The sequence below is a fragment of the Hippocampus comes genome, unplaced genomic scaffold (genome assembly GCF_001891065.2).
Source record: "Hippocampus comes isolate QL1 unplaced genomic scaffold, H_comes_QL1_v1.1 scaffold14, whole genome shotgun sequence".
Taxonomy (NCBI): domain Eukaryota; kingdom Metazoa; phylum Chordata; class Actinopteri; order Syngnathiformes; family Syngnathidae; genus Hippocampus; species Hippocampus comes.
In genome coordinates, this window is record NW_017805839.1 from 579,918 (window position 1) to 605,755 (window position 25,838).

A 25,838-nucleotide genomic window follows, 5' to 3' on the forward strand; every position below is an offset into this window, starting at 1 on the left:
GGTTCGGGCCCCCCCCACGCGCGCGCGCACACACACACACACACACACACACACACACACACACACACACACACACACGCGGGCGCGCACGTCTCCTTCCCTCCACTCCCCCAACTTTCTCCTCCCTCGGTCTCCCAGTCCCACATCACTGAACAGTACACAGCCAATTAACGTAAGCACATGCATGATTTAGCTTCTCGTCTCCCTCAATGGCTTCAAACAGCCCATGTTACATTCAAGTTCTCTCCCACCGTGTTGAGTTATTGACCACTTCGATCCGAGGTATGAATTAAGGTGCCGGTCAGGTCCAAGCCGGGCTAATCAAGGGGGAGGTGCTCGCTTTGTGTCTTTGCAGACCTCCACTCAAGCTCAAGGATTCACACTGAATTATTTAAACCGTCTTCCTTCTTAATTCATTTTTCAATGACCTCCCCCCCCCCCCCCCCCCCACACACACACACACAACCCCGACAGCATGGCGCGCCCTCCGACGAGAGCACAAATGTGCCACGAGGGTAAGTAAACACGTAAAAAAGTAACGGCGGCCATGTTGGAGAGTGACTTACTTTGCCAGGGTCATCTTTGGAGCGAGGCACTTTCAGAAAACACTTGTTCAAGGACAGGTTATGTCGTATTGAATTCTGCAGAAAGAAGGGAAAAAGAATTCTGTAAAGGTGAACCGAGAGCAGGGGGAAAAAAAAGTTTTTATAATTAACACAATGCATATTACATTTGCACTTGCTCAATAAGTAGGCGGCTGCACTCACTCCATTTCCTGCCCATAGACGGTGTGAAAATATCGCATGGCCTTGAATGTGTGACACAATTCTATCTAAGCCTCCCTGCGAGGGTGTAGAAGTGATTTTCCTTGTAACTCTGCAGGCCGGTCAATTTTGTCAATCTTGACAGATGATTACATTTTGGGACAAAACCACTTGGCCAAAATTGACGCAAGATGTTTCCAACATTGAGTCATCACTGGCTTTTGTGTGTGTGTGTGTGTGTGTGTGTGTGTGTGTGTGTGTGTGTGTGTGTGTGTGTGTGTGCGGTCCTCCCACACAGCCAGACATCACGAAGGTCAGAAGATTGCAAGTATCACGGTTTATAATTTCGAACACTTTTAGCTTCTAGCATATCTTGGGATGTGAGTAACGAAGAAGGACTTATCGGTGGGGGCATTACGAATTTGGGATGAAGAAAGGGTGGCAGAAAGTTCAGTTTTGCCTAGAATGGTCTGCAGGCAATCTCAGGGCAGATAGAGACAAACAACAAATCACGCGCACGTTCGCTAGCTAACGTAACATGTTTGATTTTTGGAATGTGGTTCAAAACCAGAACCTCTTGGCTGTGTGGCACATGCTAACCACAACTTCATCATGCGGCCGAAGTGCAGTTGTAAGTAGTGCAATTCTACACGGCTGAAAAGTGAAATGAAGTGACCGCACAGAACATAAAATTTGAAGATTGATCACTCCCGTCGAGGAACAAAGGGTCAACGGGTCACAGTGACGCGCAAGTGGCACACCCCGTGAACATTTGTCATTCATCCAGGTCGGTATTCTCAGGGCGTTGGATCGATCGCAGCTGCACCTGTCTGGTTGTGCCCTGACAATTATGGGCGAGTGAATACAAAGCACAGACAAGATCGAGCGGGGCACTCGGGATAAACGATTGGGGACATGTGACTGTTATACGTAAGTCCGAGATTTTGTGGCGTTTTTGGACACACGAAGAACAATTTGGAAAACAGGGCACTGTTCCACCATTTCACATTTCATAATCGGTGTGTAAGAAAGACAGCAAGTGATCGAGCAAAAGAAGGCTAACCTGGCATGAACCTGTTCTCCCTTCAGGCTCCTTTTCGCCACTCATCTGCTTTTGCTAATTAATACTACTGGGGAGGAGGAAGCGGAGGAGGAGGAGGAGGAGGAGGAGTAGACAGGGATACGAGGAACTTCTCCACTACATCTCCCAACTTCTTCCGCACAGGCTTTTGCTTGAGCCTCTGTATGAGGCCACCTGTACCCTAACACAGCGGTCCCCAACCACCGGAGCGCGGACCGATACCGGTCCGTGGGTCTTTTGGTGCCGGGCCGCGCAGCAAGGATAAATAACTTACGTTACTTCCATTTTATTCATTTCAGAATCTGAAAGATGTTTTATTTTGAAAATTTACCGGATTTTCTGTTACATCCGTCTACAGTATGTCACTCTTGACGCGGGTCGAGACACACTTCTCCCAGGAGCTAGCCAGATGAGTTAAAAACAAAGGTCTTGGAAAGTTTTTTTGGGAAGTGGAAACGGCCCAGCCAGGAGACAGAATGACTTCGACTTTCAAGAAAAAAAGGCTACATTTAATAGACGGTATCAGGAGTCCTACCTAAAATACGGATCTATCTCAACGGGAGACTCCCATGCACCAAGCCCGCATGTTTCATGCACTTTTTATCTGCGGTGAACTGTATCTTATTTTGAAGGCACCTTTAAACATTACCATAGCGACCAGAGAGCGTTACGGCCAGATAGGACGTTCCTCGGGTCATGATTTGTGTTTATTATGTTTAGAAAATACCAGAGTTTTCATGCAGGTCATATCACATTATTTTGTTGTATTTATCCGGCCTTAAAGGCCAGTCCGTGAAAATATTGTCTGACAATAAACCGGTGCGTGGGGCAAAAAAGGTTCGGGACCGCTGCCCTAACACACTCCTGCAGGAGAAAAACTGCAAATGTCGGGCTTCTCAGCACTTTCCTTGGCTGAACAATACGAAATAACAAGTGCGTCTGACTTGTTGGATTGAGAAATGGTGCAAAAGGGAATACGATTCCACTCCAGCGCAGTAGATGGCGCTCCATCGGCCATGTCCGGTTGGTCACTGCCGCTTTTGGTGCAATAGACTACAGCACAAAAAAAAAACAACAGAATCTAAGCATGAATTAAGAGTGTTGTGTTTTATAGATTCTAATTGAGTGGCTAATTCCAGTGGACAAGAATTCATGTTGAATATTGAAATATAATTATTTAATTTTGTTTGAAAAGACCATATGAGCAAATCGAAGCTTGACCAGCGTCAAAAACTGAATGTGTCACTCTCCATCAAAGACATTACGGGTGTCGTTAATAAAGGTTTGAATACTGGAATTGAAGGCGATTATTTCTTTTGGGAATAAAATGATACAATTAAACAAATCAGAGGTCAATCAGATTCACAGAGCAGCTAGTGTTTGGAACTAGAAGAGAATTTTCCCCCCTCATTATTAATGATGACTGTATGCATAGCAAGTTGTGGGTGCTGGTGCTGCTTAATGCGACTTGCTAAGGGGTGCGGGCTCCTGGACTTGAGGAGGTTGGTTACATAAGGCACGTTTGACAAGCATGGCTGACTTTTTGACAAAATGCAATGTGATATAATGTGATGTGTGACAAAAAGTAAGGTTTTGGGGTCACGCTTTGGGGAGGAGTGTCTGCGCATGTGTAGGTGTGTGTGTCTTTATGTGTGTGTGTATGTGATTGTGAGCTTTTGCAGCTAAAGAAAGTGATCGATGAGAGTACTATTTGTCAGTGCATATCCAGTACACAGATAGGGAGAATGCTGGTTTTAAAAACCCGGATGGATATTTTGCCCAAAGGCGCAGAGTTTGCAGTGTAAGTAGATGCCACATGCGAGCAGGTCCCAAGTGACACACGTTGGGCAACACAAAATGGTGTTTCCCCTGTATTGTATTACTTTTGCCAAAATTACAAGGGAGGAAAAAAAATGACACAATTTCTAGCATGCTCTTAAATTGTATCGAATAAAAATTTGCTTGACATCTTCTGAACGTTGATTTTCGTTTTCAAACTTGTCTTTCAGGCTGAGACGATTAGTATTGCTAATTAAGTTTACGATTGACAATAATATAATGCTTTTAGAGTGCTATTACCGGTAATCTTTACTGTGGTGGCAAGAAGCAAGTGGTACTATTTGAAATAATAGGGGGGCACAAACATGATATTGCACAATATCAGGAAAAAAAATAAAAAAATAAAGTAAAAATGTCTGTTGCATGCCACAGTCTCTTGGGTTCTCAGCATCACCCAGACACCTTATTATATCCTAATTGCAATGGAGTGACAGGTTCAGTTTGGAGAAGCATGCTTGAATAATACATATTTAAGTTATTGAAATAGGCCCTCCGCCCCTTCACGAAACTCCTACGCAGAAGTCACCTTATAAAATGCATTTGTGTTTAGAACTTGAATCTTGCAGACTACATGTGTGTCATTAGCTTGTGTGTGTGTGTGTGTGTGTGTGTGTGCGTCTTAAGTCAACATGAATGTGATGAAAGTCAAGTCCACGTTGACGAGACGCTGATGAAACGGTCATATTTATCCAGTTATCGTTATTTTTTTTTTATTCACGGGAAAACGGAATTATTTGCAAGAATCAATGCTCACAAACAATGCAGCTCATTTACCATATTTGAGTACAACATTCATACTAGAACACAAGAGTGTGAACTTGGGCTGGGCTGAGTGATGATACTGTATTTCCAGCAAGAGAGAAAAAACAAAAATCCTCTTGTTTGGTCCGCTTGCCACTGAGAAACCCACCCAACAGTTGCGCAACTTGGCCAAATAGGGAGATGTGTCTTCGTTCTGGGACCCATCACAGCAGCGGGTTCCGCATTGTGAGAATTTGCAGTGTTTCCAGATATCACAGGCGGAATCATTTCCTGCTTTCCATCCACTTTGATAGTACGGGCTGATAAGTAGTTCAAAGCCCTGCTGCAGTTTGGATTTTTTTCCTCACTCTTCTGGTTCTCCTCATTTTCTAAAGCAGCACATTGAGAAATTCTATAGAAGACAATTAATATAAATTCAGCTGACGGGACTCATTTCGCTCAGTAAGCCTCTTCCACTAGCCAAAAACACATATTAGCGACGAGTCAAACTCATTGTGCAGGTGACCAATTTGTATAGTCCCAGTTAATATCAATAACTGTAACATTTACCTGTAGCAGTATTTCATCTTGGATTCAATTTCAAAGTGTAATTCATTACGGGCAAATGAGATTTCTGACAGGGATGGGAGGGTTACTTTTAAAATGTAGTTTATAACATAATCCAAGTACCATCATTTAAAAATAATGTAACTTGATTACTTCTAATTATGCCAAATAGGAAAAAAAATATATCGCTACAATATTTGTATACAATTGACTTCCGTTATTTGCGGGGGATAGAGACTGATCCCGCCAGCACGAATTAATGACCATTACAATATATACAGTACATAAAAACATTACTATAGATATATGGGCGGTTTAGATGATTGGGTAGATTGATTAATTGACTGCTTGACTGAACATATGTAAAATTATTACTTAGTTGCATGTGGTCGAATGTTATCAAACTGTCCCTCAAGGAAACACCTCACATACTGTAGCTAGAGAGAGAGAGAGAGAGAGAGAGAGAGAGAGAGAGAGAGAGAGAGAGAGAGAGAGAGAGAGAGAGAGAGAATATTCATTATTACATTTGCTTGCTTACAGCTGTTGGAGTTATGAGGAGTGAATGAGGAAAAAAAGTGTAGAAAAGCTTATGAGAGAGCAACATTTGCAGTAGCGGTAGGTAGAGCCCCCAACTCATCACCCGCATCTCACCCACACAATCGCACGCATGCGTCTGCGCAAACACGCACTATAATTATGATACGATCAGGAGGAGAAGGATGCGTAACGTTTTTATTAATGTGGTGTCTAAAATGGAAAGCAGTGGGTGCTTTGTGATGGGAGTGGAACACCTGTCTTTTGTTCGCGATGCATTCCTTGCAACGGCTCACCTTTTCTGGGTAAATGTTATTCTAGACAAATCCGTCTTTCAGGGAGTAGGTTCCAAACAGTGAGTACCAATTCCTGCTTTCTTCCGTGCCGCCTGCTTTTAAAACTGGCCGCGTTTGGAGGACACATGGAAGAAAGTTCCACCACCTCCCGTTTGCTCACAAAGACTGAGCGAGCGGAGTCAGAGATTTTTTTAAGGGGGTGGGAGCGTCAACCAACAGCCCCCCCCCACCCCAACCGTCGATTAACTTATAAGTAGGGCTGGCTAATTACATGAGAAGAGAATCGTGATATGACGTGAACTGTGAGCATATTGACTCCATCCAGTTTTTCCTTCTTACTTTGGTTTGCAAGTTGAAGTAAACAGAGTTGCGTAATCGTATATCCAAGCTACACAGAGTTGTTGTCTCCTCAGGACCATCCGAAAGATTTTCTTTTATTTCCAATGACAAATAGAGTCCAAGAACAGTGGAGAAATTGTGTGTGTGTGTGTGTGTGTTTAATAAATAAAAGAGTACATGTCCCCATCACCTCAGCCTTCCTAAGCACAGAAATTTGGGATGTTGATTTTTCTTTTGAAAACACTGTTGCTCTGTTTCCTTAGTTTCTATATATATATATATATATATATATATATAGGATGCTACTCATGTCTTTCCTGCTTTGAATTCAAATCTGCTTACATCAAGCTAATGCCCGTGGATATTCAGACAGTTTCATATAAAAGCACTCTTTCAAGGGAGTGAGGAGAAACGTCCTATTAAAAAAGCCTGTACATGTGCACATAATTATTTTGGACTAATTTACAAGTCTACAGCCTTCCTACTAGGAAGCCAGTGTGCTGCCAAACATTGGAAAAGAAGTTCGGAGGCTAGCAACCATCCTGCTTGTGTCACATCAGCTTAGCCGATTTAAAAAGACAAATGCTCTCAGCCTTGATTCCAACGCAGTCTTTCCAAAATAACAGCGGGACCAATCTGGGCTGCAGGTCAGCGAGAGGTCACGGTGGGCGCTTCCTGCTGATAGTTGTATCGAGCAAAAACACTCTGGAGAAGTGACAGCTTCTGTCAGCAACGTTCCGTAAGAGGAGGAGAGAGAGCGAGGATAAGGAACCGGAGATGTGTGATTGTACTCTGCATTCCCAAAAATATGTCTGACAGGTTTGCCTTTCATTCATATTGACTGAAAGTATGAAGACAATTCAACGGTGAGATTATGAACGACACAGGACAAGCCGTTTCTCAGTTTGAGTAGATTTGGCAAAAATAAACCACATCAACTTGTGAAGTGGAACTACAAAAACCTGCCTATGTCTCTATCAGATGGAGGAACTTTTTAGGAAATTCTGAAAGCCAACCAAAACTTCAACTGAAAATGGAAATCACATCCGTGTCCTCAGATGGCAGATAGCTAACTAGCTAGCTAACCAGCTAGCTAGAGAGATACATGAGAGACACTTGACGCTTTATGACCTGGAATGACTTTCATTTTACATCTTGAATTTCTTGACCTCTCAATGTGTTTGAGACGATTGGAATTTGAAAATGTTTCCAAACTTTTGACTGGTACAGTTTGCTTATTTATTTGAGCACCCCCTCTAGCAAAAAGCCCCACCAGTATCTTTTGTGCCTTCCTGAGAAACCAAAGCAATGATGGCTGGAGCATAATTGTTGCATTCAAGCCTGTTGGCATAAAAACGGGCTGAGGCCTATTATTAGCCATATGGAGCGAGCTCGAGGCCCGGCTCCTTTAAGAGAGAAGTGCTGGGTTGGATGAGTGCCAAATCCTTGAGGAGATAGCAAGTACAGAGTCCTCTGTTTTAAATAAGAATCGAAGTCTTGGACTGCTTATATTGATTCGTGTGTAATTAGTGTTTCACGTTAAAATGTAATGACGAGCTACATGTATTCAGGAGCTCGAGGCCCGGCTCCTTTAAGAGGGAAGTGCTGGGTTGGATGAGCGCCAAATCCTTGAGGAGATAGCAAGTACAGATTCCTCTGTTTTAAATAAGAATCGAAGTCTTGGACTGCTTATATTGATTCGTGTGTAATTAGTGTTTCACGTTAAAATGTAATGACGAGCTACATGTATTCATGCTACTGTATGTGCACATATCTGACAGTTTGTCCATCAATAACAATCATATTTAAAAGGTTCATGATGTTGGGTTCTTATTGTCGAGTTATGAATGATGTCATCACGTGTAAAAGACAGCAATCTTGATTCAAATATCCCAGAAATCACGATGACACGGCCAGTATTAGGAAGGATTTCCCATGATGCATATTTTGAAACTGAAATTCAAAGATGTGTCAATACAAAATGTGAACAAACACTTTTTTCATTTTTCTTATGCTCCCGAGTGATGCAATCATAGCTGCAGCCACTTCAAACTGGTTGCCACAATGCCTATTCATGCTTTTAACATTGTCATATATTATTGTTACACAGCTAAAAAAAAAAAAAAACTGTTTGGCAATCAAGGGTTGGTTCATCTGCGTTACCATGGTTACTTTGAAAGAGCAGTTTATCAACAAAAGACAGCTACCTATTGGCCTTAAATAATACCGGCCAACAAAAAAGTAAATCACCACATCACATAGCAGGGTTCCTGACACACACACACACACACACACACACACACACACACACACACATCTGGACAGCAGGCACATACCAACATGATCTATAGACTTGGAATGTCGGCGTGTAAAGCAATGGGGTATGTGCTGCTTTCTTTGTATGAATCATGGAGAATTTTGATTGTGATTATAGTGATTGTGAGCAAAACCATAACACGGGTCAACATTTAAATTCGTTCGATGGACTGCATGTGTCCCGTAACATGTCTGTTGGCTGTGATTTGGATGAGATTTTCATTGAGTGCGATATTTAAAGATGGCCCGACAATGATGCTGGATGACAAAAAAAAAAAAAAAAAAAACACAAATCAATGCATGCAATCTGAATTTACAGTAAACACTGTTTTGCTCAGTACCCATGTTAACATTTCGACCGACACATTATTATTCTATCCTTCTTTATGCTGGCCAATCCCATAAACATGTACTCTGGCTCTATTGAAGGAAACAAGAGTCAGTATATTTACGGTGAGCAGTCCGTATTAAGGAAAATTGCCATCTTGCACTCTCAGCTCCAAACATGCACACTGGTGCACTCTGCTGCATACTGTACTGCTGAACTGTGTTGTCCGTATACGGTTGAAACGCACAATAACAGCACAGCAATGATATTTTAGTTGCGCTCAAGAGACCTGAGGAGGCTTTGTGCAGCTAAAGACCCACACTGACTCCCAGCAGCCTTCCACCTAATGCGAGTGCACTTGACAGTGTGCGCCGACCTCCGCTGTGCTCCGTCGCAGATCTCACGCAGAGTCGCGAGGAGAGCATGGCAGGCAGAGTAATGCCTTGCTGCTGATTCATATCAGGTGAAGACGCGGTGACGTAGGCTGCGAATGCCGCCAAAGGCCAAAGGCCACTGTGGCGGCGCTGCCCTTTACTACAGCGCATTAGCTCATGTTAATTTGCAGGCAATTAGACCCGGTCGCATGCAAGCTAGTTTGAGGCGATGGGAGGATGGGAGGTCGAGAGCAGGTTAGTCAGCGGGGACTACAAAATAAAGGCAATTGTTCATGCTGCGGCTCAAGAGTGCCATCTATCTATGTAGCTGTACTCAAGTGTCCAGTTGCCGACTACTTATTGAACTGTGCTAAAAGGAGAAATTGTGGCGAGGTGCACGGGTGTGAAAAGTGCGGCAGGAGGACCAATGTGGGCATGAGAAAGTAGGGACGTGTGCAATTGAGAACATAGAGAACGTTTAATGCGACACCGTTTTTCACAGAAAATATGTCAAAACAAAAATCTTCTTTTTGATCATTTGTGAACATTTGACACTTTTGATTTTGGTTTATGAGGTCACAATAGCAGGCAATTATTTTACGGATAATATCTGCAAATCACTGATGACTACTCCAGGGTGTAGCCCACCTCTTCCCCAGTGTCAGTTGGGATAGGCTGCAGCTCATCCTCAACCTGAAGGCTAAGAGCTATCGAGAAAAATAAATAATGATGCTTACCTGGGATTCGACATGCGCCAGTTACCTGCTCTTACGTTACTTTACAAGCCCAAGTAGAGCACAGAAGTATCGCAGATACTATCCATCCATCCATCCATCCATCCATTTTCTGACCCGCTTATCCTCACACGGGTTTCCGGGTGTGCTGGAGCTTATCCCAGCTGTCTTCGGGCAGTAGGCAGGGGACACCCTGAACTGGTTGCCAGCCAATCGCAGGGCACACACAGACGAACAACCATTCTCGCTCACACTCACACCTAGGGACAATTTGGAGTGTTCAATCAGCCTGCCATGCATGTTTTTGGAATGTGGGAGGAAACCGGAATACCCAGAGAAAACCCACGCAGGCACAGGGAGAACATGCAAAATTCACATAAAAACTCCCAGAATCAAACCCATGATCTTTGCACACTCTGAGGTGAAACTATGCATGCTAATTCAATATGGTTACGTCAGCGGTTACATCAGTTTACCACCTCTAGTTAAAGCACTACTATGTAATCGAGGGTTAAACACGTTTGGTTCATTTGACAGTTGAGACGGATTACTGTATTCGTACCCGACCAAAAGAGCTGCACTGAGTGGGGAACGAGTGGAAACACAAGAACATGTCCTATTCATTTAACCCCAAAAAATATCACGGCCTCGTAAAGCGTCACGATCACAACAGCAAACACAAGTGGCCATTACATGAATTAAGTATGTGGCAAAAGTGCGTTGACCTGGTGTGAACTTTTGTCTCTCCTGCATCCTCGCATTATCATACAGAGCAGACAGAGAGCGTGTACTGGGTAGTAAAAGTCTCCTCTACTCACTGACAGTCTCTGCTCCTCCCGCACCGATTTTCTCTCTCCCGCTGAGCTCCCCGTGTGTAATCTGCAGACTGCACACGTATACTCTGCTTACCTGAGTGGGTGCACAATCGTGTGCGTGTGTCGAAAAGGATGATGGAACGCGTGAATATGTGAAGCATGTGATGGGGGTCTGTGTGTGCCTTGACTTTAAGAGCATGTCTTTCTACATGCGCGCACGTGTGAGTCCATGATGTCTGGCCAACATGCCAGCCGTGTGTGTGTCTGTCTGTGTGCATGTGTGTGTGTGTGTGAGTGTGTGTGCGTGTCTGCAGCTGACAGCAATCACCTGAACTGGAATGACCCAGACTTACGTAACCTTCCCAGTGATCATAGCTGGTATAAAACAAGGCTGCCTCTTCCCTACCCTCCTGTTCTGGCCTTTCTTTTACAAATGCATCAAACCACAAGCAAGCCACTTCAATAGAGGGTAGATATCCCCTAAACGTCATCATACAACTTGTAATAGCAATACATTGAACACTTTCTGACAACATAGCAAACATTGTAATTCAAATATATTATTACTTTCGTACACTGGCTTTTGACACTACTTACCACCACATGTTATTTAATGTCTGCATTACCTGGCTAGTTTGTGTACCGTACAAGACACGGCTAATAAGTTCCAGAGCACTGCAATAGCGAGTGCACTGTCAAGTGGCTGTCGATGTGCTCTTCTGTTGGCAGTTTAGAAAAGCACGGAAAACTGCACTGATACTACCATTCTACAATTGTGGAAATGACATTACACATTACATCATTGCATCATGTTATTTTCTTACTTTGAAAGATTGAATTTGACAGTTTCATCCAAAAAAAAAAAAGAAAAAAGATGTCAGACTCAAAGTAAAAGAAATTTCCTCGGTCAAACACAGATGAAAACGTTTTATTGGCTAACCTTGTCTTTGGTCTACCCGAAAGGAAAAAAAAAATCATACATCTGCCACATGTATAACACTTTCTATTTAACTTTCTGTCAGACCATCTTGTCACGGCCATCGGGCCAAAGTCAAAAGAAAAAAATCCACACGGGATCACCCACCATAAACAAACAGCAAGGAGAGTCTGATTACAACGGGCGCTTCTTTACATATCTCTAACTCTCCTCTAAGCAGCATCTTCTATAAATGTCATGCTAACATAAAAACATAATGTGCATTAGTTATGTGGCAATGACTTCAATGGAAAGCATCCCTCTCTCCAAGGGTTATGTTCCTCGCTTAAATTCCCTGCGCCAATCTCACGGACGAATGCCAGAGCGAATGAAAGTAAATCCGCCAAAAGTGTGCGGCTGTAATGATGCTCGTAGAATGCAGCCTCACACGCAAATCAGTGAGGTGTAATTATGGGATCCCAAAACATTCTGGCACCCAAGTACAATTGGAGAAAAGGGAAGTCATAAGCTGCTCTGACAGAAAGCCTCAAAGGCCTCACTCGATATGCTCCATCCTCTCTCGCTTAATAGGAAACCGATTGAGTCAGTCCCGCAATGGAGGGAAGAAGGTGCGCCAAGTCAACCTGGCTTGTGTCACCAATTCTGGCACGCATCTATCTTCACACGGGGAACAGCGCACTGAATATTATAGACTGGGAACAATCGGTGAAAGCATACGAAAAGGACGAGTGTGTCAGAGGGAGACAGGTGGAATGACGAGGAGAAAACACTCCATTTCAACGTTTGAAATCAGTTGGTAGTTGGTGGAGGGCTTTGTCAGAGAGACCACATAAAAATAAAACGTATTTACCTCTCCCACGCACATTAAACAATTTTTAGCTTGCTAAATACAATTTGAGAACACACAAAAAATAGCAAGATCAAACCGTATAGAAAATACCGTACATATTGGGGATAGGTGGTATCGGGCCAGTATCGGCCTTTTTTCAACGTATCGGGTTCTCGCAACGACGGCCGATACCAGTCACCGAAACCAAGCCAGAGAGACCACATAAAAATAAAAATAAACTTATTTACCTCTCCAACACACATTAAACAATTTTAAGCTTACTAAATACAATTTGAGAACACACAAAAAATAGCAAGATCAAACCGTATAGAAAATACCGTACATATTGGGGATAGGTGGTATCGGGCCAGTATCGGCCTTTTTTCAACGTATCGGGTTCTCGCAACGACGGCCGATACCAGTCACCGAAACCAAGGTGCTTACTTGTGGTTATTTTTCTATCAGGAACGAAATAGCACGCGTAGCAGACAGAACGTCTTACTGAGTGAACTGCTGTATCCATGTCAATCCTCTCTTATGCCCATTAAGATGCAATTTCCGCGAAGTAAATGGATGTTTATAAGGCTTATATTAATGTTTTGAGTGCAATTTTAGTTAGCCGCGACCAACATTATATCTTCATTTGCTAAATCAATTTGGGTGGCACGATGATTATCTCCATTACCTTCTTTCATTGCCTGAGAATTATGGAATGTGGTTATTATTCGGTGCATTAATGAAGTCATTTTTTCCTGTTGAATGCAGTACAGGCAACATATCCACTTTGACTTACTCATGTGTATTATACAGAGAGATATACTTACCTTTTTGTGCTTATATAGCCCTTTATTTTGTAATATGAAAGGTACTTTTCCTCTGGATGGCTGTACTTTTATTTGATCTGTAATCAATACCAGATTTGACAAAAAAAAAAAAAAATCTGTATTCATAAATATCGGCTGATATGAAATACGGACTGACATGTGACAACGTTTTCATCCATATCACCCAGCCCTATTTTCCAACTTCAGAGTATCATGTATGTATCAAAAGTACTCGGTATCAGTGAGTCCCCAACAGTTGTGTACATGTAGCCCTATCAGTTTTGAGAAAAAAAAAGAGGTATTGAACATCCAGTACGTATTGTCGTGTCTGTGTACATGCAGGCAACTTTTAAGTGGCGGGTGGCGTGTGACGTTGCCGAGTCTGCATGTGAGAGTTTTGGGTGTGAGTGCGAGCTGTGGTTGACAGCAGCTCCTGTGTGAGTAAGCTCAGCGTCCGTCCTCTGCGCACAAGGTCAGGGTATCAAGAAAATCATCATCAGATCTTTTCTTTTCACCGCCATGCATATTTTGAGTGAATCGGAATTCATTCTAATTTTTCTGCATCAACCGTGCCCCAAATTGCCTCCAAAAAGACATCTTTTTGATGCACTAAAATGAAATCAGTGGTGGATTACTCACTCGCTTCCACATTCTTGCTGCGGGGAATGTTTCCCACATGATAAAATACAGTAACTAAAGTACGTTGTTAAAAGAACAAAAAAGATACAAAAAAGATCTCCATGTTCAGTGGAGCTCCACTGAATTGTCTCTCAACTCTCCAAAGCAACAGCTTGTTTTTGGCCAAATTTGAACCCGCCATCAAATCCAGAAGTCAATAAGCCGTCATTTAAAAAGTCCTCATCTCATCCGAGTATAGATCTTTACACTTTCAATTGACTGATACAAATAACTTGCACACGAAGCGAGGCCTGCAGCTGCAACCTTGAAAAACAAACTGGAGCGTCCGCAATGTGAAAATCAAGCATGAAATAATTGGTGTCATCTTCCTTTTGTTCACCTTCTCAGGAGCTAATTGCTCCAAAAGTGGAGGTCCCGGCTGCTGCACAACGTCTATGCCGATAAGAAACCGTGGCACCATAGACTGCAAATTCCGAACTTTTTGTCAGCCTTAATGACCTCCAAAGTTTTCAGTGTGAGCGTTGTTTGGTCATACTGTGACAAGCAGGTTGCAGGGTTGATGTTAATGAGCTACCTAATTAGCCTGCTATCTTGTGTAATTGGGATTCAAGAATGTTAGTCACTTCTGTGATAGTGAAAGAGCAACAAGAACACTCGGGTCCTGCCAACGTCCGTCAACATCTACCAAATCTATGTAAACAACTACGATGTTAAAAGTTCCGAAATGAAGAGAAGAATTTCGTCTGAAATTATCCGGCCATCCAATTTTGACAGCACTTAGTCCGTTCAGACGCACAGCACGGTGGGTGACTTTACTGCTCGTCAGGGTGGTTATAAACGGGGGGTTGGGGCACTAAAAAAAGAAGTGGTCCAACTTTAGCTAGCTGCATAAAATTCAGCTGCAGGTATGTGAACCACTATACTGTATTACCAGTGGCTTTCTGGATTCAAAATGTAATACAATCCAACTTAAACTCAACAAATTCTAACATGATCGGATGAGGTCTGGCAGAAATACATTAATGCGATTTTTTTTTTTTTCTCTATGCTAAACTTGAATAAATCAGATCAGATCCCTCCTGTGCGGCGTTCCTATGTTCTCCCTGTGCTTGCATGGAATTTATTTTTCTAGGTACTCGCGTTTCCTCCCATCTTCCAAAAACCTTCCATGCATCCATTTTCTCTTCCGCTTGTGCTCATTAAAAATTAGGGTCACAGCCGAGTTGGAGTCTATCCTACCTGACTTTGAGCAAGGGGCGGTGTACACCATTGTAGAGCTCCAAAAACATGCACACAAGGTGAATTGGAAACTGTAAATTGCCCGTAAGTGTCAATGTGCGTGTGACTGTTTCTTTAGATGTGCTTTGATTGGCCACCGGACCAGAGTTCTGCCTGTCGCCCAAAGTCATCTGAGATGCAGCTCACCCAAGTGCTATATAAATAGGTGGATGGAATCAAAGCCGCGTGAAACTTGATGTGGCATCGCGGCTTTTGATGCTGGCTAACAAAGACATTTTATGTTTGATTTGAATTTGACAGCGACGCCCATGATAAACTTGAGATTGTTGACCAAATGAAGAGAGAATCTCTCCCTTCTTCCCGCTTTCCGAACAAAATGAGCAAAGACGGAGCCGTTGTGTTGCTGCTTACCTTCCAGCCACTGCCTGCCTCTCTGTAATAAGGGAAGTTGTCACAGATCCACTGGTAGATCTCACTGAGAGTCATGCGTTTGCGAGGCGAGCCATTGATGGCGAAGGTGATGAGGCTTGCGTAGCTGTATGGAGGTTTACCGTCTCTTTGTTGACTATTTTCCTCCTGGTCCAAAGCTGCTCCAGGGTCCAGCTGGGTGATTTTCTTTCCGGGCCCGTGATGTCCACGTTGGAGACCAGGATGGTGATTGTGGTGGTGGTGATGTCCATGATAGTGACCGTGGTAAAGTCCCCCGACATCTCTGTCGGTCTTCTGAATGGCCGCCCTGATGCCGAGCTGCGGAAGCCAATCCATTGAGGTCAGGCTACTTTCCAGTTCAGAGGTCATGGTGTTGGGAGAACCGGATCGAAAATAAGGTGGACAGCTTCGCGACCTTGCTGTATGGGCACTCTCCTGATGGACTCAGTGAATAGTTGAGGTGCTGCAACCTTGGATCACATCTGCATGACAAGAATAGAAAACAGTACTGCATGTTATACACATCATGTTAAAGGCAGCCATATTTAAGGCTCGTGTTATTCCTTCTAGTACAAAAAAGAGAACAGGGTATCACAAATAGACCTAGTGGGCCATGTGGACTGTCACTATTAACTGGCTCCTCAGATGCAACTTCATGTGACCACCGTGGCCTGCCTTTGAATCATGGCGCAGATGCAGACAGACTTGATGTAAGAATGAAGACGGCGATATTGTAATCAAACGCAGAAGCTTCAGTTTCCCTGCCGCTTTTTTTCCTAGTCAAATGTGTTTAATTAATTCATGTCTGTAATGAACATCCCATGGACTTGCAGGTTTCGAGCAAATCCCTTTAACACGAACCAGTGTTTTCTTTATTTAATTATTCATCTGCCAAACCTTCTCTCAGCTCAACTCAACTGTATTTATAGAGCACTTTAAAACAACCATCGCTGTATACAAAGTGCTGTACATGGAGCAAATATTAGACATACAACAATAAAACAATAAATTAATAACGACAACAGTAGAAAGGACAAAAGAGTCAAACTAAGATCGAGTCTGAGTCATGCCGAGTCAAATGTCAAAGAACACAAATGAGTTTTGAGATGAGTTTTAAAGATGGGCTGCGAGGGGGCTTGCCGAATGTTCAGTGGGAGGTCATTCCAAAGAGGGACCAGCAACGGAAAAAGCTCGATCCCGTCTGAGCATCTTGGTATCTCTAAGCATGTCTGGTCCGCAGACCTGAGGCAGGGTGGGGGCGGAGGAGCTCAGAGAGGTAAGGTGGAACAAGGCCATTTAAAGATTTGAAAACGAATAATAAGATGTTAAAAAGAACTCTAAAATGTATAGGTAGCCAGTGAAGGGATGCCAGAGCAGGAAGTTTTGTGCTCCCTCTTACGAGTACCAGTCAAGCGGCGAGCAGCAGCATTCTGGACCAACTGGAGAAGCTTAATGGAGGATTGGCTGACTCCAAAGTAAAATGCACAATCGCAGGGCACACAGAGACAAACAACCATGCGCGCTCATACTCACACCTCGGGACAATTTTGAGTGTTCAATCAGCCCGCCATGCATGTTTTTGGAATGTGGGAGGAAACCGGGAAACCCACGCAGGCCCGGGGAGAACATGCAAACTCCACACAGGGAGGCCAGAGCTGGGATTGAACGCGGCTCTGCACTGTGAGGTCGACGCGCTAACCACTGGCCCACCGGGCCGCCTGACTTTTCCATCAACAAAAAAAATCAAATAAAATAAATAAGGCAAGATGTAATCGGAACTATCCGCCAATCGGTCTTACTATTTGCATCTTCCTCAGGACCAAAACATCTGGGGAAGTCCCCAAAGTGAAAAGCAGACTCCTTCATTTAGTCCCTGCAACGTACAAAGAGAGAACCACACAAGACGGTGAGCTCGCTCCGCCAGCCAGCCAACCTTCATGAGATATTAATATCGTGCAAATGCTCAAGTGGCCTCGGCATCTGTCCAACCTGATTTCAACTCTTCTCTCTTTCTCTCTGTGTGTTCTGTCAATCTGGATTGCCTCTCACTCACGTTGCCTCCAAATTGGAAATGGCAATTGGATCTGTGGAATGACTAAAATCTGGGGAATTGTTCTCACAAGTACCTGCCAAATGAGAGAGGGGGAGACAAAGGGGGAGGAAGTCCAAGCTTCTGGAGGAATTGAGACGCTCGTCTCCTTTACCATATGTAAACCTCACCAACGTCCCCCACTTGTTTGACGTGTTTCATTCTCAAAGCAAATATATGCTGACCACCATGATTCTGATCCGTACCCCCCCCCCACACACACACACAAAGAAACACTGGAAGAATCACTAATTTGAGGCATATTTTTTAAAACAGTTACAATTCTTTGCACTAATGACTGGAGTGAAAATATGGTGCAACTGTTACTCATCGCTGGAAATCAAAACGATAATGGTTTGGTTTTCATGGCAAGGTGTGAAAAAAAAAAAATGTCCAAAGGCCCTTCAAAAGTATAAGAATTCAGGTTTTGGCAGTAAAAAAATCCACCCATCCATTCTGTGATCTGATTTATCCTCACATGGGTCGCGGGGCATGCTGGAGCTTATCCAGCTGTCTTCGGGCAGTAGGCAGGGGACACCCTGAACCGGTTGCCGGCCAATCGCAGGGCACACAGAGACGAACAACCATCCGCTCTTACACTCACACTTTAAAATTTAGAGTGTTCAATGAGCCTGCCATGCATGTTTTGGGAATGCGGGAGGAAACCGGAGTATCCAGAGAAAACACACGCAGGCACGGGGAGAACATGCGAAATCCACGCCGGAAGCCCGGAGCTGGAATCGAACCCGCTACCTCTGCACTGTGAGGTCGACGCACGAACCACTGGACCACCGGGCCGCCCACAAGGGTGGCGGTGCGTGCTGGAAGGCAGTAAAAAATTAAATGAAAAAGCACTCCCAAAATAAATATACCAAACAAAAGTGATGACAGTTGCTGCGAATGTTGTTCCCTAAAAACTTGATGGGGTGTGTACTGGGTGACAATTACGGGACTTGTCCAAAGACAAAGACCCCTTCTGGTTATCACACGCCTAAACTGCATTGGAACATTCACTATTAACATTGTAACGGATTCTACAATGATGCAGCAAAATGCGACACTCCCGTTGTTGCACTGCCGCCTACAAATCGCACAATGAAATTCTAAGCCTGATCAGGACATACGGGTGAGAACCGTACCATGGCATACTGACCAGAACTGCACCAAATTATGGAAAATTTGCTTTAGACTGACACCACACATTCCCAACACTTTGATAGATACTTTTGCTCCCAAACGAGTGGGCCAGCATAGAACGCTTACTGTAATTAACAGTTAAGCCTCCGAAGGATACCAACCTGTACTGAACCTTCATTTTGCATCCCACGCAGTAACCTTCATGTGTCCTTGCACACAACAAAAAGCCCATTGGCCCACGCGTTTTCCATTCGTACTCCCTGAATATGATCAAGGTTGGATAATTTAGACAGAACCTCCCAAGGGAGAGAAATACAAACCACGTGTCTCTTTCAATCAATGCCCCTTGAGAGGCAATCTACCAGGAGGAGGAAGAAGGGGAAATACTCGGTTCCGGCAAAAATCTTGTTAATTTGTTCACACAAATAAATAAATAAATAAATAAATAACCATTTTTAAGAAACACAAACATTTGGCAGCCATCTCAGTGAGATAAATCCATGCAGGGGACCCTGGCATGGAAATAGACCACATAAGAAATACCCGATAAGGCCACCTGCACAACAACAGCCCCCAGCTCAGCCTCAAGGTCCAGATAGAGATATCATCCTGGGAAGTCATCTTAATTGATGAACCTGTGTCGCTGGAGGAAAGGTAAAATTGCTACCAGTGGTGATAATATGTACTGTTGGTGGGCGGAGGGTGGGGTGGGGTTTGGGGGGGAGGGGGGTAGTGACAGAACAACAAATACTTATTCTCTCCTCATTAAAAGGAGACTCGAGCTGCAAATCGGTCAGCCACAAGCTGCAAACCTGCTGTGCCGCGTTGGTTGTCATCAGGAAGTTTGTTGGGGGCAGGAACCGTCCGTAGGGCGGCACGGTGTGGCTTCACACGGCATGGCTAACGAGTCGTCGCGTTGATGAGTAATAGCAGAAAGTGGATGAAGGAGAGCGGGGAGCATGACTTGGCTTCTAGGGTGAGCGAGACGTAACCAATTACCTAGTCAACGCGTCCCACTGCGACTGGGCTGACCTCAACGTGGTGCCTTTTTTTTTTCTGCTGTGTCTCACAACAGCCTCCGAGGCTGAGGGGAGAAGAATTATCAGTGCACAGACATCAGCATCCAGTTCACCTCCGCGAAGACCTCGTGACTGCCTTGTTCTCTACGGCGTGTAAAGATGCAAAAGGTTTGTAATTTTGGGAGAGGAAAAAACAAAACTTCAGTTGGCATTTTATTCACACACAATGTCACGAGCATAATTGAACGACTTCTGCACTCCCTGCCTTCTGTACACAAACATGCACCTCTAGTTCAGATGCCAGTTTTTTGGTCAGACTGAAAAAAATGAAACCGAAATAAATGACTTTAAAACATTTTCCACCGTGTCATGTGACCTTCTCATAACTGAGGACAAGACAGTGTTAACCAATCACATTCAAACTCATGTTAAATGGGACTCCGCATACAACTAACACCATTTATTGTGCCTCTTAGTTGCCCCAAATAAAGTTCTGATGTTCTAGTAGGCTTTTCCCCACTTTTTTTTCTTCATCAATGCCTGAAGGTTTTGCGCTAACACTGACCGGTATTTGGAACTGTTTACAATTCTCTTCAACTTGACTAAATTACTGCACCTCAACTTTTGAGATCCGCATAATCAATGTTCTCAAATTACATTCCAATCGATCTTATTTTCAATTTAGCTTTGCTTCTAGACATGAAAATACAGTTTGCATTTAAAAAATAAAAAAAAACTTTCACTCGTCATATTCTTAGTTTAATAAAACCCTGGCTTCAGGTCAATGGGATTTAAAAAAAAAGTGCTTCTTACCAATGTGCTTCATCTTTCTTGTGTTTGTACTCTTTTAAATCAGACTCGCATCGGTGTGAATTTGGAATATTTTAAAACTATATTGTAGCACTATATAGTTGAGATAAGACAACGGGCAGAACAATGACGAAGAGATGTTTTATCCAGAAATAATTCAAACAAATTAGTTATTTCAGAATTTGCATTATCAGTACCCAAGAAGGAGCGGTCACTTTCAAAAAGGTTGGTGAGCTGCGATATTGATCAGTTAAAGTGTGTGTACGATGTTGTTGAATTCCTCTGTTGTGATGCTGTTGCTCGCTTTACTGTAGCTCCTTTATTGTGTGTCATTATGGCGTATGCCCTTCAGTCTCCTCTTCAGCGGGTAAAATGCGTCGGGTTTGAGTTTGGAGATCGACTTGGCCAGTTGAAAAGCCCCTGATTCATTCCTTTGGGTGCTTTGTGTCACATTTTGCTGCATAATGAGGAAATCTGTTTGGTGGCAAACAAAACGTTCACTTTGCTCCTGCCTTAGCCTCGTAAGTTTTTTCCCAATAATTATTCTAATGATTTTGCTGTTTTTTTAACGAGAGCAGAATATGTTGGTTGGATGTTCCTGTTGAAATAGACACTTTGTATCAATGGCTGTGATGAGGATGTTCTGAATGTCACATGGCGTTTCATATTTTTCGATGCTGAAGTTAGTTTTAGCAACTTGTCTGCGGTGAGTCATTAGCTGTTAATTCTTTGGAATAATTACAAGCATGGATGACCAGACGAGAGCCAGGATTTCAGCTTTGCTACTCAGGAAAAAGGTCATCATTTTACACTTACTAATCAAAACAGATTGGCCGCCGTAGTGGAGCTGAAGCTTTCCCAACCCTAAACATTGTCTCTTTATGAAGAGTCGAGGGTGTGCGAGTGATTGAATATATTTACCCGTTGGACTTTGTAGTTGTGATGTTCTCACTCAGCCGCGTGCATCACTAACAGCTAACAGTCCCCCGCTGCTTGCAGGCTTTTAGACTGAGAGGTTTTACCGTTCTGCATTTTAATCGAGAGAACTTTGAATAGCGTGATGGGGGGTAAGACGCGCAGTTGGCGGAGGAGGTATTGGGGCAAAGGAAGGAGCATGAAAACATTTCCAGAGGAAAAAAAAAAAATGAAGTCATGACAAAATACTCACCGGGAGCATGTCGAGCAAAAGGGGCTTCTGGCAAGGGAGCACTTTGCCAGGGGTTGGGCTAATGTGTCAAAAGAAGCAGTCCAAAAAGCAGGATTGAACATCTTAATGACTTTCTGCTTCGGCACCAAAACACAGAAGCCTGAAAAAGGTTCCCCTGCTTGTACATGAAAGCGAATCAAGCTGCCCTTATGCTGGCGGCTCACTCATCTTTCAGTGAGGCTGGGTGGAGTAATTATCAGCCTCTCCCGTCAGCGTAATCTCAGAGAAGACCATTGATGTGATGTTTCAGTTACAGCCATTAAAGAAAATGGTCAGAAATGTCAATACTCCAAAGGGGAAAGAAAAAATAGTAAGAGGGAGCAGATCGTTGATTCACATTTAAACGTCTGGCGGCTCTTTCATCGGTCATTTCGGCAGATCGCAAGCTGTCAGCCGAGGCGAGCCAATAGAATCTCAAATGAAACTGGAAAAGCACTCAGTCGTGTGCAGACCTCCGCCAAAGTGTGTATCGACACCCTCAAACAAACTCGCCGTCTCCTTTTCAAGCTTAACAGAGGTGACGATGCGTTCCGTGACTTAACACGTGATGCTATAAAGTCTGATAGCATTTTAAACAAATATCGGTTGCACTAAGCAGGTACTTCCCAATCGTAAAAGTTTGCTGTCTGTACACTGTACTGTCATCTTCGAGGGCAAACTATGAAATGAACACACAAGGCCAAATCCGGAACTGAACAGCCTTGTTGTGAAATCATAAACAGCGGCGATAAAATGATATCAAATGCACGGTATACCTTTGCAATAAGAAAAATATTCAACAAGTAGCTCTGTACTGTTACCACTACGTGTTAGATAAACTGAGCACGTGAACGTAGGTCAACAGCAAGCCTAACTCAAATCTTCATGAGCCAGGAAACCGAGCCTCTTCCTCCTTTATTTCGGTCGTCTTAACAGCGTATAGAACAACTGTGACATCAGCTCGGTGAAAATGTAGCGTGAAAACAGAATAAACAGATTCAAAACATGTGCATTAGCTTCTTGTAAATAAATACAACACAAATTGTCGAGTGCCAAACAACAGACATAAATAAGGCGTTTCCGCGATCCTTTCTCATGCTAATTAGCTCGTTAGCACTAGCTTAGCGGCATCGCTATTTTCGTGCGCAGTTAACAAGTTTCAGGGACGAGATTTGAGGGAAAACGATCTCCGAAACAGATTTCTAAATACCTCTAAACACAAACAGACTTACAGCCATTGCTTTCGAAAGTGGACAGAAAAAGGAATTACCTTTTACATGGAAAAACATGAATTATGATGTTTCAAATCAAGAAATGTTATGAACCCCTTTTTTTCTTTTAACCTTTATAAAATGTCCGAACAAGCTCCACTAAACGTTACGGAAAGTCAAAGTTGACGGTGAGAACAAACGGTGGCAAATACATTGATTGCCAAGGTGTGCCAACATTCAATGGTGTTCCTGCCATGCCAGCCATTTGCAGAAGCAACCAACAAGAAGTGGGAAACAAACCGACTTTGGAGCTTAGCGGAGGGTATCAAACAACCTTTGCCATTTTTCTCAAGGTCATTGCTGGAAGAAAAGTGGATTGAGGGACTCAAAATGTAAACCCCCGAAGCTCCGGAATGAATCATTCAACTCCCTCAAAGCTCAGCAAAAGCTGAGGAGAACACCTGAAAACATCTGCCGAGGTAGAGAAAGGGCTACCAACCCCGAAGATTTACCACAAACAGACTTGGGAATGAGGGGGAAGCGAGCGCGATGGGAGATTTGGATAAAAATGAAAAAGTTAACGGGGCATATTTTGTCATAAATAAAACATAGGAATGCAGCATTTCGGTCAACTCCCCCAACGGAAGGTCCCAGGAGAGAGCTGTTTGTGAAATGGTGCAGCGCACTAAAGGGGGGGGGCGGCTATTGCACTGCGTCACCACAGCTCTAACTACATCCCCTTCATCCAGCCCTATTCAACAAGGACTAGTCCTCTTTAAAAATTCATTAATTTACAGCAAAAATAGATTAAAGCGCTCATCTGCAACAACCTAAAAAGTTTGGCTTGTGAATAGCATTAATAATGGAAGCAAGCATCCGAAACCTAGAGGCCCGTGGCTCCGAGGCATAGCTTGGCTTTCCTTGCGCTTTATAATGGGAGTCATTTACATTTTTTAGCAGCGCACAACAGCTTTCTTGTGGCTGTTTACGACGGTCTTGTTTTACATGCAAAACGTCGAACCATCGCAACTTGTTAAAACTTATCCAGCAGAGTGCAACGACTCTCAACTTGTTTAAGAAACTGGGAGACGTTTTACATCAGGCTCATGATGAAAGCTTTGCGCTGCCCTGCCTTGTTTGGCTGCTGACGCCAATCTAAACGAGGCCTTTAAAAGTGATCCTATCCCTGCCTTGTGTCTTTCTCACACACACACACACACACACACACACACACACACACACACACACACACACACACACACAAAAATAAGCACTGGTGATGCTTTCCCAAATCAACGATTCAAAGAAGATTCTCGGCAAGATCAAATGTTCCGCTGCTGCTTTTTGCACACAGCAATTTTTGTACAGTTCACTCGGTGGCAAGAACGAGTCAATCTGCTCGAAATTTGCTGAAACAAAAGTTTGCGTATAGAAATCAAAAATAGGCCTCGGCTCCTGAAAGGTTGGAACGCACTGGCAGAGATGACTTGGACGTGGAGATTATTGACTGACGGGTGAGCCTCTTCACATCAACAGGGCGGACTTTGCGGTGCATTCCAATCATTTTTCTTTCACATCAAATAAATGTCGTTTTGATTTTACTGTACATTATTGTGCTGAGCAGCCAGGACAGAGATGTGTCCTATTTCTTTCCAATCTTAAATTGGAACTCAGAATGATGCAACAGTTTCTCCCTCACAAGTGATAGCTCCACTGTGCCCCCCTCCCTTTCAGGTTAAGAGCCTGGGTGTCATCCTCGATAACTCACTATCTTTCCACTCCCACATCAATAACATAACCCGGTCCGCATATTTCCACCGACGTAATATCAATCGTCTCTCACCCCTCACACCACCGCTATCCGTGTCCACAGTCTCGTCACCTCCCGTATTGATTGTTGCAATTCACTCCTTTTCGGTGTCCATCACAAATTTTTCCATAAACTTCAACTGGTCCAGAATTCTTCGGCCCGGATCATCACTAGAACCGCCTCCTTTCATCACATCGCCCCCATCCTACGACAGCTCCACTGACTCCCTGTCAAACTTAGAAACAACTTCAAAATACTTCTCTATACATTTAAAGCCATCCATAACCTTGCTCCCGCCCCATCTGTCTGATTTTCTTCAAATTTCCGTTCCCTCTCGTTCCCGCAGGTCCTCATCCTGCCTCCACCTCTGTGTAGCCTCTGCCCATCTCAGCACGACGGGGTGCAGAGCTTTCAGCCGTTCTGCCCCCCAAACTCTGGAACTCACTTCCACCCAACATCCGTAATATTGATTCTCTTCCCACATTCGAATCCCATCTTAAAACCCACCTATTCAAAATCGCATACTCAATTTAAATTCATCTCTTCTTTTATCATTTTATCTGTGGTTTTGTTGTGTTTGTTCTTTATTGCAAAGTGTTCTTGAGTGTTTTGAAAGGCGCTTCTAAATAAAATGTATTATTATTATTACTTGTGCGATTGGCTGGCAACCAGTCCAGGGTCGACGCCTCCGACTGCCCGAAGACAGCTGGGATAGGCTCCAGCACGCTCGTGACCCCCGTGAAGATGAAGCGGTTCAGATAATGCAATGGATGGATTATGTAACTTCTTGGCCATCAACTTTGGCGGTTCCACTCTATTTGTTCCTTTGTTTGTTAATGAGTCTGACGGACTTGAAATGTGACCGAAAAAAAATTCTTGCCTTTTATACCCACACATCCATCGACTATCATGTTCAGAATGTTCAGGACCCTAAAGAGCTGGGGTCTATAA

General features: G+C 43.6%; 1 protein-coding gene across 1 annotated transcript in view; it reads right to left on the reverse strand.

Moving 5' to 3' along the window:
• LOC109526600 (forkhead box protein J3-like) overlaps positions 1-25,838 on the reverse strand; it is a 55,538-nt gene that overhangs the window by 23,779 nt on the left and 5,921 nt on the right. Inside the window, exons 2-3 of the mRNA XM_019887967.1 lie at positions 15,608-16,107; positions 541-641 (exon numbers count right to left, since the gene is read on the reverse strand). Of these exons, the coding sequence (XP_019743526.1) occupies positions 541-641; positions 15,608-15,994 (488 nt within the window). The 5' untranslated portion in view covers positions 15,995-16,107. The remainder of the gene's footprint in view (positions 1-540; positions 642-15,607; positions 16,108-25,838) is intronic.